The sequence below is a fragment of the Phlebotomus papatasi genome, chromosome 1 (genome assembly GCF_024763615.1).
Source record: "Phlebotomus papatasi isolate M1 chromosome 1, Ppap_2.1, whole genome shotgun sequence".
In the NCBI taxonomy this organism is placed as follows: domain Eukaryota; kingdom Metazoa; phylum Arthropoda; class Insecta; order Diptera; family Psychodidae; genus Phlebotomus; species Phlebotomus papatasi.
Genome location: NC_077222.1, coordinates 57,435,631 through 57,450,731, shown reverse-complemented (window position 1 = coordinate 57,450,731; position 15,101 = coordinate 57,435,631). Strand labels below are relative to the sequence as shown.

Below are 15,101 nucleotides of genomic sequence, written 5' to 3'. Positions count from 1 at the left end.
GATATTACCAAAAATTTTGAGGTTATTTTGGACATAACCTAAAATATTGGATGCTGATTTCCATATGATTAATTCTGTATTGAAATACAGTAGACTCTCGCTCAATCGGCTCTTTTTCAATCGGGCGAAAAATTTTGTTCACAATTTTCACGTTTAATTATGAAGCTAATTCGCTCAAGTTCGCTGTAGTTCTTCCTATTTTATCGTGATCCTTTATAATTGAGCGCTTTTTGTGGAATTTACAAAGGCTTTGATGCCCAAATCTATCGATAAACCGGATAACATTTTGCCCCAAATGCCCATTTGAGAGAGAGTCTACTGTAGTTTTGAAAACAGATTCTAAATAATTTGAATAAAGCCAAAAAAAATCACAGATATAATAAAGAACTAGACGCTCTATACAAAAATTTTCAGGTTAGAATTTGATACATTTTAGAACAAAAGAAGTAAAGCAAAAACTGAAAATTTAAGAAAACATAAAAATCGTGGAGTATGCGTATATCTCTTGAATCATTAAATTAACAATAAATTGCTACTGTAAAAACAATTTATCTAAAATTCGTTCTGCTTATTTAAGGTTATGTTTAACATAACCTCTTTAAGATTACGCAAGATTATTTGCAAAAAATCAAGATGATGTCCTTGTACGCCAAAACTTTCTTTTGGAGTCTTTTATTTATTTTCTGCTTAACACTTAGGGGAAAGGCTCATAATTTTGGTCAGTTTCTTATTTTAGACACTTTGAGGATAAAATTGGACACTAAAAATAAATTGATTAAAATTATGGATTTTTATTTATTTATTTATATATTTATTCCAATATTTGATGAATAAATGAATTTTATCTAAATATTTGTTCTTTTTGGAAGATTTTAACACTAAATACGTTAAATTTTGAATATGATTTGAGTTGAAATTGCTTTGTTGAAAATTCAGTGTGAGCAATTGCTTACGAGAAATATTACAGAACTTTGTGTTTACTTCAGTCTTATGCCCAACGCACATTAATTTTTGTTTAGTAAACATGTTTTTGACATTTCAATGAGAGTGAGTGAGATCTAGATCTAGTCATTTCGCTCTATGTCATAGGAAATTTTGAAAACATGTTTATAAACAAAAGTTATTGTGCGCTGGGCATTATGACCGACGCACAATAACTTTTGTTTGTAAACATGTTTTCAAAATTTCCCAAGGGAATGAGCGAGATGACTAGATCTAGATCTCATTCACTCTAATTGAAATGTCAAAAACATGTTTACAAAACAAAAGTTATTGTGCGTTGAGCATTATGCCCAATGCACAATAAATTTTGTTTGTAAACAAATTTTCAAAATTGCCCATAAGAGTGAATGAAATGTAGATCTAGTCATCTCGCTCTCTCTCATAGAAATTTTTGAAAACATGTTTATAAACAAAAGTTATTGTGCGTTGGGCATTATGCCCAGCACACAATAACTATTATTTGTAAACATGTTTTCAAAATTTTATATGAGAGTGAGCGAGATGACTAGATCTAGATCTCACTGACTTTTATTGTAATGTCAAAATATGTTTACAAAAGAAACGTTATGCCCAACGCACAATAACTTTTGTTTAGTAAACATGTTTTTGACATTTCAGTGAGAGTGAATGATATCTAGATCTAGTCATCTCGCTCATTCTCATAGGAAATTTCGAAAACATGTTTACAAACAAAACTTATTGTGCGCTGGTCATTATTGTGCGTTGGGCATTATTTAGCTATGGTGAAGTACTAACAATGTTTCTTCGCCTTTTTTGAATGATATTATTGAATATTCATTGAATATTGTATTGATTCACATTATTGGTGATTTTTACATTTGACCTGAAGTGAGATTTGCCTTGTGAATTAGATTTTTCGTGTGAAAAATGGGAAATTTTCTAAGCATTCACCAGTGATGTGATAGTCCTTATTTTGGACAGATGTTTTTTTTTATCGAAATTTTGTGAAATTTTAGCTTTTGTGATGACCAGGTTGGACAAATGCCTGGAGAAACAAAGGAGCATCATCTCTACGAAAGAGATGTAGCGAGAAAAGCCTTGGACAGACTCCCGGAAAGGCCAGGGAATGAGCACGTACTTGTAGTACCGAAGTCAACTCAGTTTAATGAATGATATGGAAAGTTTCCGGGCTTCTTGTGACATTCTACGTTTCTCTTATACGAACAGGAAGATAACTTGGTAAGATTGGTTCATGAAATGAAGAACAATGGGCATCCTGTTGAGGCGGATTAGCTGTCCAAATTTACAGCCAAGTTGTCCAAATTAATAACCAAGTTGTCCAAAATAAGAGTCAAATTCACCTCTACATATCAATTTATTTTTAAACTTATTTTAAAACTAATTTTAGTTAGAAAAAAGACGACAAAAAGCTAGCCAAGTTTCGAAAGAACCCTTTTGGAAAAGAGAGTAACAAAAATAAATCAATTAGTATTGAAAATATTGCACTTCAAACTTGGAACATCGATGATTATAAGTAGACTGTACAAAATTATGAGCCTTTACCCTAATCTATCGTTAAAAATTTAGTATTTTGAAAAGATCATGAAATTCACAACTTTTATACTTTTTTTTTAACTCCGCAATGAAATTTCCGTTTCGATCCAACCAATATGTTCATCTTACCAAAATCTATCAACGCCAACATAGAATTTACTGTATGATACATTTCGAAACATTCTCATGAAGAATGATGTATAAATTTTCATTAAAAATTCATAATTCAAATAAAAAATTTCAAAACTTTTTGAAGGCTTGCAAAACCTCTAAAAATGAAAAATTTCAAGTAGAAAATTGTCCCAATTTAGGGTAAGTGTTCCAAATTCCGGCCAGCTTGCAATTTCGGCCACCTTTTTTGTTCCTCGAATTTCCATGAACTTTTAGATTTTACGTACTCCAGAGATTATACAATGCAAAATAATAAAAAAAATGTAGCTTCGACAAACGAGATGACGTGAAAAGGGCATTGGAAAAATTCCTGAAGGGCAAGGAACTATGAGAATGAAGGTGGCCGAAATAGGGCTCCAAAGCTATGTCTAAATTTTTATTCATTTTAAAATATATTAAGAATTATTTTAGAGTAAATAAAGACGATAAACTGTCTACGAGGTTCTAAGCAACACTCCTTAAGTAGAAGGAATAAAAAAAATCAATTTCTATTAAAGATATTGCATTTCAAACTTGAGACTTTGGCGCTTGCTTGCAACTATGCCGAAATTTGGCACACTTACCCTATTCTTGAAATATTTAATCATTAATGCAAAGGAAATGAAATCGATGGGAAAGGTTTTGGCACTCACCTGCTGCGGAATATGAGGATGCTGATAGTGAGGCTGTTGGGGCACAGCCATGGGGGCTGCAGTGGAGGCAAATCCGCTGAAATGGTGATGATGATGATGATGATGGTGGTTGCCGATTCCGCAGGATTGCGCAAAGGGCGGCGGTGGTGGTGAGTACATGCACTGGGGAATGTGAGGCGGTGGCGAGCACACGGAGATATGGGGAGTGGTCGAATAGGTCCACAGTGGCTCATGGCGCAGCGGCAGACTCACGGGCACTTGATTGATGTCCACCATGAGCGGTGGTGGTTGGTGCTGTGGCGATGGTGCCTGCTGAAAGATCGACGGAAGAGAATCCCAAGCACGCTGTTGATCTCTCAAGCGAGCCCTTCGAATTGGTGGTGAGCCCTGTTGTCCCATCTGTGTCTGCTGCTGACTCCGTGGTGATCGATGATGCTCCCAAACAGCCGGCGGAGACTGCGATGGCATCCGCGAAACACGCCTCCGCTTCCTCGATGGACTGTCCGATTTAATGCTATTGTCCGGACAGTACGGATTTTGATGCTGATGTTGATTTTGATAGTGATGATGAGGACTAATGCGATCCCTGTTTGGATTTCTGGGACCAGCACCACCTCCACCACCAGCTCCTCCATCAACCGATCTGGCATCGATATGTAGGTCTCCACTGCGAGAACTCTGCTTATCCCAATTTGGGAATTTTAATTTTTTTTTTCATTGGAAACATTTACAATAAAAACACACAAAAAATTAATGAAGGTCTTACCGAATGTCGCTGATGATCCAATGACGCGGCTCCCATTGTATGTCGCCGATCAGACATCCCCATGCGTCTATCCGATTGACTAGGTCCAGCACTGGTAATGATTGCAATAAAATATATATTTCAATAATACTTCTTATTAGTGCAAGATTTAAATTAAAAAAAAAACTTGTTTTTCTTTTTAAATCAAAACTTCTTAAATAAATCTAAAAGCTCTTCATATAGGAAAATTTCAAGACAGTATCAATGACTAAATACTGATTGACTGCCTTACGGCGTTATCACACTTGCACATTAAAATTTTAATGTGATTCACATTCATTGTCGCTTGTGAGCGTCCAAATATTTTATTTGTGTCTTTGAGTCACTTAATATTTGGGGTTTTTCTATTTATTGATAAAGAAGTGGACTTTGCCTGCAAAAATAAGTTTAAATTTACCCAAAAGCATAAATATTTTCCACATTAAAAAATTAAAGAGAAAATCTCATTAATTTTTCGCATTAATGCTATAAATCAATTTAGGGGAAAGGCTCATAATTTTGTCCAGTTTCTTATTTTGGACACTTTGAAGATAAAATTGTACACTAAAAATAAATTGATTAAAATGATGGATTTTAATTCCAATATTTGATGAAAAATGAATTCTATCTAAATATTTGTTCTTTTTGGAAGATTTTAACACTAAATACGTTAAATTTTGAATATGATTTGAGCTAAAATTGCTTTGTTGAAAATTCAGTGTGAGCAATTGCTTACGAGAAATATGACAGAACTTCGTGGCTTTACTTCAGTCTTATTTAGTTTTGGTAAAGTACTAACAATGTTACTTCGGTTTTTTGAGTGATATTATTGAATATTGTGTTGATTCACGTTATTGGTGATTTGTACATTTGACCTGAAGTGAGATTTGCCTTGTGGAATATATTTTTTCGTGTGAAAAATGGGAAATTTTTTAAGACATTCACCAGTGAGGTGATGGTTCTTATTTTGGACAGGTGTTTTTCTCACGAAATTTCGTGAAGTTTTAGCTTTTGTGATGACTAGGTTGGACAAGTGCCTGGAGAAACAAAGGAGCATCATCTCTACGAAAGAGATGTAGCGAGAAAAGCCTTGAAAGTCTCCCGGAAAGGCCAGGGAATGAGCGAATCCGCACGTACTTGGGGTACCGAAGTCAACCCACTTTAATAAATGATATGGAAAGTTTCCGGGCTTCTTGTAACATTCTACGTTTCCCTTACATAAACAGGAAGAGGACTTGGTAAGATTGGTTCATGAAATGAAGATCAATGGGTATCCTGTTGAGACGAATTAGCTGTCCAAATTTACAGCCAAGTTGTCCAAATTAATAACCAAGTTGTCCAAAATAATAGTCAAATTCCCCTCTACATATTTATTCATTTTTAAATGTCTTAAGACTAATTTTAGTAAAAACAAAGACAATAAACCATTGCTAAGTTTCTAAACAACTCTTCTGAAAAGAGGGTAACAAAAAAAGTCAATTAGTATTGAAAATATCGCACTTCAAACTTGGAACTTTGATGCTTATAAGCAAAATGTCCCAAATTATGAGCCTTTACCCTATATAAAATTTTGCGGGCCAAGTCTACATTTTTATCAACAAATAGATTAGATTTTGAATATAAAATGATTCAAACACACAAATTACACATTTGGACTCTCACCAGCGACAATTAATGTGAATCATATTAAAATTTTAATGCGCAAGTGTGATAACGCCGTTAGTTACATTAAAAAGGATATTGTGTTATAAAAAGAGATCATCTCTTCTTGAATCAGTAATTGTCATACACAGAAAAAAATATTTCGTAAAAATTCATACTTTTTCCACAAACATTGTTTATAGCACGATCACTTAACGAACATTTTTTATTGTTTTACAAACTTTTGTTCGTAAATGTTGGTAAAGTTTTGTTAGACATAGGGGAGACCGGGGAGGTTTGGGACAGAGGTAGTGTGGGACAAGGGAATTTTTGAAATAGGGTAGAGTCAGTACTTTTTCGCCAGTAAGCACTTTTTCGCCACCTACAAATAAAATCACTTTTTCAGAGAATTATGAGCTCATGGAACTACGAAATGACTATTACTTCGTAACCTCTAGTCCAACGGATCAGAAAACCATAACTGGTGCTCCACCGACTAGATTATTTACAAGTTAATTGAAGAAATTGTCGACAAGGTGAACAGTCACCAAAAAAATATGGAGTTCTTAATAAACTTGTCAACGCTCAGACAAATTGTCTTGCAATATTTTATGTTTTTGCAGTACAGTATTTGATATTTTTTCACTGAAAGTAACTTTGTTATTAACTAAGCTTCGCTCTAATATCATTATTTAATAATGTTTTCCAAAAAAATAAAGAAATACGGATGTGGTGAAATAGGGCTTACTTTTTTCGGTTGTGTAAGTACTTTTCGCCACTCATTTTTCCAAGCATTTTACAAGTGGCGCACCTCGCGGAATTTAGTTGAAACAGACGTAATTGTCAATTGATTTTTGTCGCAAACAAAAAATGTGCAAAAAATCATTCGAAATCCTCTAATAATTGTCTAATATAGGTGTTAAATAAGAAAAGTACTGTGCAATGTACTTTTGCGGGTTTTCGAAAGCTGCTGTTTCTTAAAAATCAATTAAAAACAAGTGGCGAAAAAGTGCTTACACAGTGGCGAAAAAGTGTTTACAAAGTGGCGAAAAGTACTGAAACATGCATTGTTGCAGGAAATGTATTTTTTCAACTAGATGCCCAAAAATTCCCGGAAAGTCTCCTGGTTCATTAGAGAGACAATGCTTCAAAGCACTTGTACAGAAAATTTCTTTTTATTTCGACAAAAATTGTAAGAATTACAAGGGTACAAAACCTTAAGGTGGCGAAAAGGGCTTACTCTACCCTAAATGGGATTTAACCACTATTCAATCGTAAACAATATTAAGATGTATCTTGACTAAAAGAATGGATATTCTCAGTATTATTGTATTAATTCTATGAGCACTATCCTAAAAATCGATAAAAATTGTATTTTTTGATTTCTCAGTTTTGCTCTTTGTATTTTATATCAGCGGTATATAATCAAAACTTTTTTATCTCATTAGCTAGCAGTATAATCTGGAAACATATTTTTATAAAAGTTTCAGAGATTATATGCTCTTGTTTTTTACTTAAAGGTTTTAAATACCAAAACTAACAGCGGGGATGTTTGGGACACCTGAAAGGGGATGAATGGGATGTTGATTTTCCACAAGATTGCACATGGCGTGCAATTTTTTATTGTCAAAATGGAGAGTATTTTAGTCAATTTTAGTCAAAATGGAGAGTAATTTCCATGGTCTTACAGCGCAATCGTCCGATTTTGGTATTACACTTTATGATACTACATCAGTTTGTAAAATCTTTATAAATAATTTCGCTGCTTTTTTGCCTATTATACAGTGTATATAGCAGGCTATTCAGCCGGGTAATTCATGGCTTAGTTATCATGTCCTGAAGCTGTTGTTGCTTAGGATATCGATTTTGATTAGTTTGAAAGGCTAGCCAATAGTTTAGATCTCGCCAAACGTGATTTTTTCGCCTAAATACAGCAATAAATGGTAATAAACTGTGATTGGAGTCCGGATTTGATAGTCCTGCCACTGGATCATGTCTAGATACGTAGTCTGATCTCTGTGATATGGCCTACGTCATGTTTTGCAGCCATTTTGTTGGACAAAAATCCGTTATTGATACACTTTTTCATATAAGAGCGTAGTTTACTCAAATATACCATTACTTAGGTTGTAAGTGAAAAAATTCCGGAAGTGTTCATGCAAAATGCATTAAAAACAGCCGGAAGTCATTATATTAAATTACTTTTTACGTAAGATAAGATAAGATTTTGCCAGGGGTCAGTTCTCCATTTCGGATATTCCGATGCATCCAGGCCACCAATTGGGCCCCTTATGCTTCCCCACTCCTATTCTATCTTATCCCCCGATACGGGTAGCCGCTCAATATCACAGCTCTGTGAGCAGTCAGTGCCGCTACTATATCAGCATCCCTTCTCGGTGTGTGTTTGGGATCAGTGACAGCGAATATTTGTATCGACTGAAGTACCGCTTTCATGTCGAAACTCGTTTTCGTACCAGCCTCTATTGTTTAGGCGGTTCACTTTTTTTTGCCAATATGCACCATTGGCATTACTATTCATTCATTCACTGGACGAATTCAAAGCCGATATGGCATGAGAAATCTTTTTCTGCTGCTGCTCAGCTTTGAACCCCAGACCTCGCAGTCATAGAGCTACTACTCTATCCACTGACCCACTCGAGGCCCTACTTTTTACGTAAATAGTTCATAAAATAAAATCTTAGAACAAAAAGTAGCGTTTGGGTACAAGTGACAAAATTGTACCAATGCATCCTTTTTTTAAAAGGCTCTACAAAAATATTAGTAATTCTCCTAAAAAATTCTAATAAGACATAATTTGTAGCTTTATAAGAAAGCTCACTAAGAAAAAAAAAGTTTCAGTCAAAATATAAATTAGATCTTGAGATATTAAATCCTTTATAGAGAATTTTGAAACATTGGTACAATTTTGTCCGGCACTGTAGGTCTAAAAACATTTAAAGTTAATGTGTTAACTTGATAGCAAAATGAAACCTGTCTCTTGAAGTCCGTAAATATTCTTTCTGCCGTGCTATTAATCGAATTTATTAAACATAAATCATAAGTAGGACATTTTTTTTATGAGAGGTCGACTTTTGTAGTTTACTCGTTTGATTTTATTAAAATTATTGGTAAAATTCCTCTCTGTTTCACAACTGAATAAAGAATCTAAAATTAACACTTTATGAAACAAAATATTATAAACTTAAAAAAAAAAGTATAATCATATTAAAATTCTCATTCTACCATTTGCCTCTTGCTAACCGAATCCGTATGTATAAAATGCACAAAGCTCCCGGGAGAGTGCATTTTAGAAACAAAGGAAACAACGTAGAAATTTCTTACTATTCCAATTCACTACTGTTGCTCATTTTTTTCAAAGTTTTTCACTAAAATTTATATTTAAAAAAAAAGATGCTATCAAAAAATTTCACTAGAACTACTCTCTTGTGAATATTTGGTGGAAAACCAAGCCAAACTGCACCACATCATCACAATGCACATTTTTCACTAGGGGTTGACTCTTGAAGAAAGCCGCTTCACAGTTTGAGATGCAACCAACGAACTTAAAGTGAGGCCAATGTAAAGAAAAATTTTCTATGAGACCCTTGAGAGGACTAAGGAGTCACATATACTCATATACATGCATTTGCCATCAAGGAATTCAACACCAACGTGTTGAATTGGTAGAGGATCGAATTTGAGGGAGAAATATATGCCTGAAAGTTAGTTCTCATTTTGAAAGGCAAATCTTGCAAAAGACCGTACATTTATGTGTAGACATGTGTTATTTTTTTCTTTTTATTCCTTCATCATATCTGGGTCCCTATGTACTATAATCTCGAAAATGTATTGCAATAAATAACAAAAATTGAAAATGGTTGTCGATGCTGGAGAGCAGGTACATTTAGTCCTTTTTATATTGAGAGGTTTTTCTGTCTGGCACAGGGTGTACAACAAAAATTCCAGGTGTTCAAAATGTTTTAGGAAATAATCCTTAAAAATGTGAAGTATATCGCCAAAAATAAGTTTAAAAAGGTATTACTATCTAACTAAAAATAATTTCTATCTTGGCAATGAATAAAAGAGTTATAACACTTTATTACATATCAAATAAGTGTACTAAAACAATAAGTAATGCCTATGCATTAGAAACAGGACATATTAGTTGCTTAAAGTGATTTTCTTAACTTGTAAAAATAAGTCATGCAAAGAAAAGGAATTATTATAAAAGATAAAATCTAAATAATAGATAAAGTGTTGATTTAGTACAGTCATGTACCAATTTTTTTTTCACTTCGGCAACAAAAAGACACTTAATATGCAAATGTCTGTAATCGAATATTTATGTAATTTAGTTGACGTTTTACATTTATTATGATGCTGTAAAACATTTATAAAATACATGTACTAAACTACGAATAAGTTCATTATGTAAAAATTTTCGTGTCCCGTAGTAGTGCAATTCAAAAATCTACTTCCGAAATTGTGTCTTTGCGGTATGAAAAAAGCATTTTTTTAGCATCGAAGTGGCACAGACGATGGGAAGGCTATTGTTCGAGTATTCTAAAGTACATATAGCTTTCACATATAGCTTTCACCTCGTGTAGAATTAAAATCGGTAAAACGGTTAAATAACTCCAAGAAGAAGACAATGCTGATTACTTTGTTACCAATAATTTTTGATTGATTTGGACCATGTAATGGCTTCAATTCTGAGACCAAGATCAAGATCAAAATTTCAAACTGTCAAATATTTCCAAGATCAAGATTTCATATTCTGACGCGAAACATTAATGGAACTTAAAATGTCTTAGCTAAGAACCAAGATTTCAAGATTTTCCACAATTAACGACACGTCACTCTTGACAAATATTTTCATTTCTTTGCCGAATTTGTTGAAATCTCGCCGTATAAATTAGAAAAATTAATTATATGTTGTATTAAATAATATATTACAGTCATTACAGTACATAATCGGGAATAAAAGAAGTGCAAACAAAACTTGTGACATGTGATAAACCCTGAAATGCTTATGCAAGATGTGATTCTTTTGCAGGTATTCTCAGGGTGTTGTACTTTGAAACGTACATCTAGAAATATGTACCATTATGGTGCTGGCACACCTTTTCAATTGAGTGAATTTCAATCGATTGAAATTTTACCTCTTACTCTTTCAAGGTGAAATCAGATATAGGTGTCTCTTTCTGTCAAATGAAATTTAAATTTGAAATTGGAATTTAAATTTCAATTTCAATTTTCATTTGACAGAAAGAAACACATATATCTTAGTCTACTTTGAAATAGTAAGAGGTAAAATTTCAATCGGTTGAAATTCACACAATTGAAAAGGTGTGTCAGCGCCATTACGATTAAATTACAAGATCAAATATAGCATTTTTCATAATCATTTTCGCTTTTTGTATCATTTCTTATAGAAATATTCCTCATCAAAAACAATTTCCGTATGAAACTCTTCGAATTGTTACTATCTTGAAAATTCCAACTACCTCCAGAAGGTTCTTGGAATTATTTCAAGAAAACAAGAAATTTGACGTTTTGAAATCTTGAAATATTGGTTCCAGAATTGCAAATCTTGATATCCACACGGTTTGTGTCTTGGATTTCAAGATTTCAAGACATTTGACAGATTTGACATCTTGATCTTGATTTTTTGATTTCAGAATACCAAAATCGAAATTATCTTGATCTTGATCTTGGTCTCAGAATTGAGGCCAATATCTCAAAAACGGACATAATAGGTCAAACACGAGCGAGTAATATTGTGACACGTGACTACGTGCCATGATATAGCACTTCTATAGTCCAAACCAACATTAAAACGCTGAATTGGGATATGCTATCGCCCACGCTATATTTTCCAGACTGAGATCTTTTCATATTATTTTTCTTAAAAATGAGACCCGAATGCGATACTTTTGAGTCAAAATAATAAAAGTGGCACTAATAAACTGTAAGTTAACTCGAGAAAATCTTCATAAAATTATTTAAAAGCTGAGATATTGAGATATATGTTAGAAGAAACACAATAATATTTTATCGTAACTTCCATCGTTTATAAAGCCGTAACTTCCAACGTATGGAGATTCTGGAAGTTACGACAATTTTCTAAAATGCATTATATCAATTTGAATTATTCTAGTGATAATAAGCGCCTTTTTTGACTGCATTAGTCAATAATACTGTTATCACTGTCCTTAAAAGCTTTTATTTCATAAGTTTTATTGAATAAACTTTGTGCGCCACGTGTCGCTTGTTTTGTTTTGAATTCAATGACAGATGGGTAGGGATTTTTTCTCACTTTTTTCTTGCAAATATTGAATTAAAAAGATTTCATGTTACAATATTCGCACTGTCTTTCGATATTTGGAAGAGTGTATAAACGTTTTATTGAGAAATATTGCAATTTTGCTGCAAATTACAAGCCACGCAAGTGAGCAAAAGAAGTTACGGCAAATTCTGATTATTGAAAATTTTGTATGGAAATTTGTCGTAACTTCCCCAAAAATGGAAGTTACGACAAATTCTGATAAATTTTTCTTAATTAAGGGCACTTACGATAATTTTTGTTTAAAATAATTTTTATTGGGATTATAAAAGTTTCTTTTTCACAAGTGTGTTTAATAAACAAAATTACGCTGATTCCAAATATGTATATATCTCAAAATCGCAAAAATGAAGTTACGATAAATGCTGATTTAACTGACGAAATATTTCAACTCAAATAAATATTTCAACTCAAATATTTCAACTCAAATAAATATTTCAACTCAAATATTTCAACTCAAATAAATATTTCAACTCAAATATTTCAACTCCTTATCCCCCAAGAAGTCGTATTTTGATAGAATTTTGGAAATCTGAAGTTTCGAGTTTTTTGACGAAACGCTGTCCGTCTGTGCATTCACCCGTTATCACGCCTAGAGCTCAAACGGTTATAGATAAAACCATAATTTTTGGGATTGCTCGAATACGCGCAGTGCGATTGTTTTCATTTTTGAATATGTTTTTGAGGTTGTTCAGGTGCATATTTCGTCCACGAAAATACTATTCGATCATTCCTAATAACGGTTTGTGAAGGTCAAATGTTAAAAAAGTTCTAGATAGCGTATTTATCGATAAATCGTATCATTTTTGGGCTCGTTGTAAAGGTCTTGCACGTTGTAAATCTGACAAACTGAAGCCAATTTCAATCGGTTATGAACCGATGATGAACCGGTTCATAACTGATAACTATTTTTATCCGAAATTCAATTATATGACGTCTAGGATATTTTGGGCAATGTTTTGTGTAATTTATAAAGTGATTCAAGTCATTTGTGAACCAGTAATTAACCGGTTATGAACCGATAAGTAATTTTTGTCCGAAAATCAATTTTATTACTCCAAAAACTATTTTGGGCAATCTTTTGAGTGATTTATGAATCGGTGCAAATTGATTGAAATCCGGTGAACAGTAAATAATGCGAAAGTTATTTATTTTTTGGGTGTATCATCTAAGTTACGAGTTAGAGCCTTTTTATAGATTAAGATTTTTATACACAGTCAATATTGGTTATTTCTATTTATTGTATTTTTCTTATACAGCATGTTTCAATATCCTAAATATTGATGAATATTTTTTTTAGAGTGTATAGATATTATAAAAAGTTGAAGGAACAAACAACTTTTTACCATATTTATGATAAGAATGAGAGATTGATAAATTTTTCTTTAAAAAAAAATCCATGCTTTGATCTTTAAATAATTTTTTTCAGTTGAATTTAGTTAAATTCAAGAAATTAAAGGCGATAGTGCCAAAAGTCACTTTAATCATTTCAACTCCATTGATGCAGTTGAATAGTATTACTTCCTCTACGCAGAGTCAGTGAGAGTTCTTTTGTGAATACAATATAAACCGAGCAATTGAAAGTCCTCTCACAGAGTCCTAAACAATTTCAGTGCGAGATTGCTGCTCACCAGCGCTCTCACATATTGAACAAAGAACGAGGAAAATGATCCAGTGTGGCCAAGTATAAAGTTATTATTATTCTTTAGCACAAAATATATCATTGTGTATATTGGTCTCACCCGTGATTGTAGCACGGCTCCATGTCTTTATACCACTGGCCATGACTATGGTTGCGTTGCGAGTGAGGGTGGGATGAAAATGGTATTCTGGAACGATTTCTAGGTGCAGCCCCACGTGAATATGGACGCCTAGATGATCCCGTATGATTGGAATTCATATTTTGTCTTTCTTCACAAACGTCTTGTTTTTTTTTCGTCAATTAAACCACCCGCTTAGATTACTCTGAAATGAAAAGAAAAGAAATAGTACAATAACATCATTTGCCCATGTATTTGCAAAAAAAATAAATAAATAAAGAACCAGCAAAAAGTAAAATCACACAGGAAAGACATTACGTAAGTGACAAAAGAGAATAGTATGCAAAAAAATAGGTTTTTGATTGTTTCACAGACAAATGGGAGATGTTGAAAAAAATTGAATCTATTTTTTTTTTAGCTCTTTTGGAAGGCACATTTACATCAAAATACACAAAATGCTATGATACACTCTTGTTGTTACTCATTCAGCACGCAATTCCAGCATTTTGCCCCCAAGTGAAAGTAATATCTCTCATTGGATTTGGCGCCGCGACCATTCCAACTGACTCTTTTTTTTAACATCTATAGTGTCTTTTTTTTTAGTTTAGATTTCACATTTTGCACTCCAAGAGATATTTGCAGAAAATAAGCTAAACTCATCTCTCTGCCTGAAATATTGGACCCAGATAAACTTCTTTTAACTCAAAAGACACACAGACAAAAAAAAATTATCTCCATCCAAGTAGATCACAATCATCCTTCTCGTCTTATGAATCTCACCATGAGACTTGTGGCAGTTCACACTCCATGGTTTGTAATAATGTGCAGTCGTGAAAAAAAATATATAGGGTGGTGGCATTACTTATAGCCAGTCTATACTTGCGGCCTCTTCGCAAAAAATCTTCAATTTTTTCTCACAAGATGATTTCAAAGAACCACAAAATTACCAATATTTGATGTGCTATCATTAAATGAAAATTTTAAATTGACTTACTTTAATATTTCGGTACAATAATAAAAAATTTAAGGAAAATATTTTACTGATGCGGATTACGATTAAAAAGGGACAGATAATCCTAACCGGCTTATGTAGGTGAGATTCTTAACGTGAGCTAACTCGGAGTGCATGCAAATTCGATTTGATGCTGAAGTAGGGAGACGCCATTCAGTTATCTTGAATCAAATTCGTGAAATTATACAAGTTTTGTATTTGAACCAAAATGTCAAGGATTTGGATGAACTGACAGAAA

General features: G+C 33.2%; 1 protein-coding gene across 6 annotated transcripts in view; it reads right to left on the bottom strand.

Moving 5' to 3' along the window:
- The window catches only part of LOC129808193 (RING finger protein 44), a 43,472-nt gene that overhangs the window by 16,250 nt on the left and 12,121 nt on the right, over nt 1-15,101 (bottom strand). For all 6 annotated transcript variants that reach the window (XM_055857993.1, XM_055858004.1, XM_055857965.1 and 3 more), the window contains exons 2-4: nt 13,834-14,056; nt 4,087-4,177; nt 3,321-3,998 (exon numbers count right to left, since the gene is read on the bottom strand). In XM_055857993.1, the coding sequence (XP_055713968.1) occupies nt 3,321-3,998; nt 4,087-4,177; nt 13,834-13,991 (927 nt within the window). In that variant the 5' untranslated portion in view covers nt 13,992-14,056. The remainder of the gene's footprint in view (nt 1-3,320; nt 3,999-4,086; nt 4,178-13,833; nt 14,057-15,101) is intronic.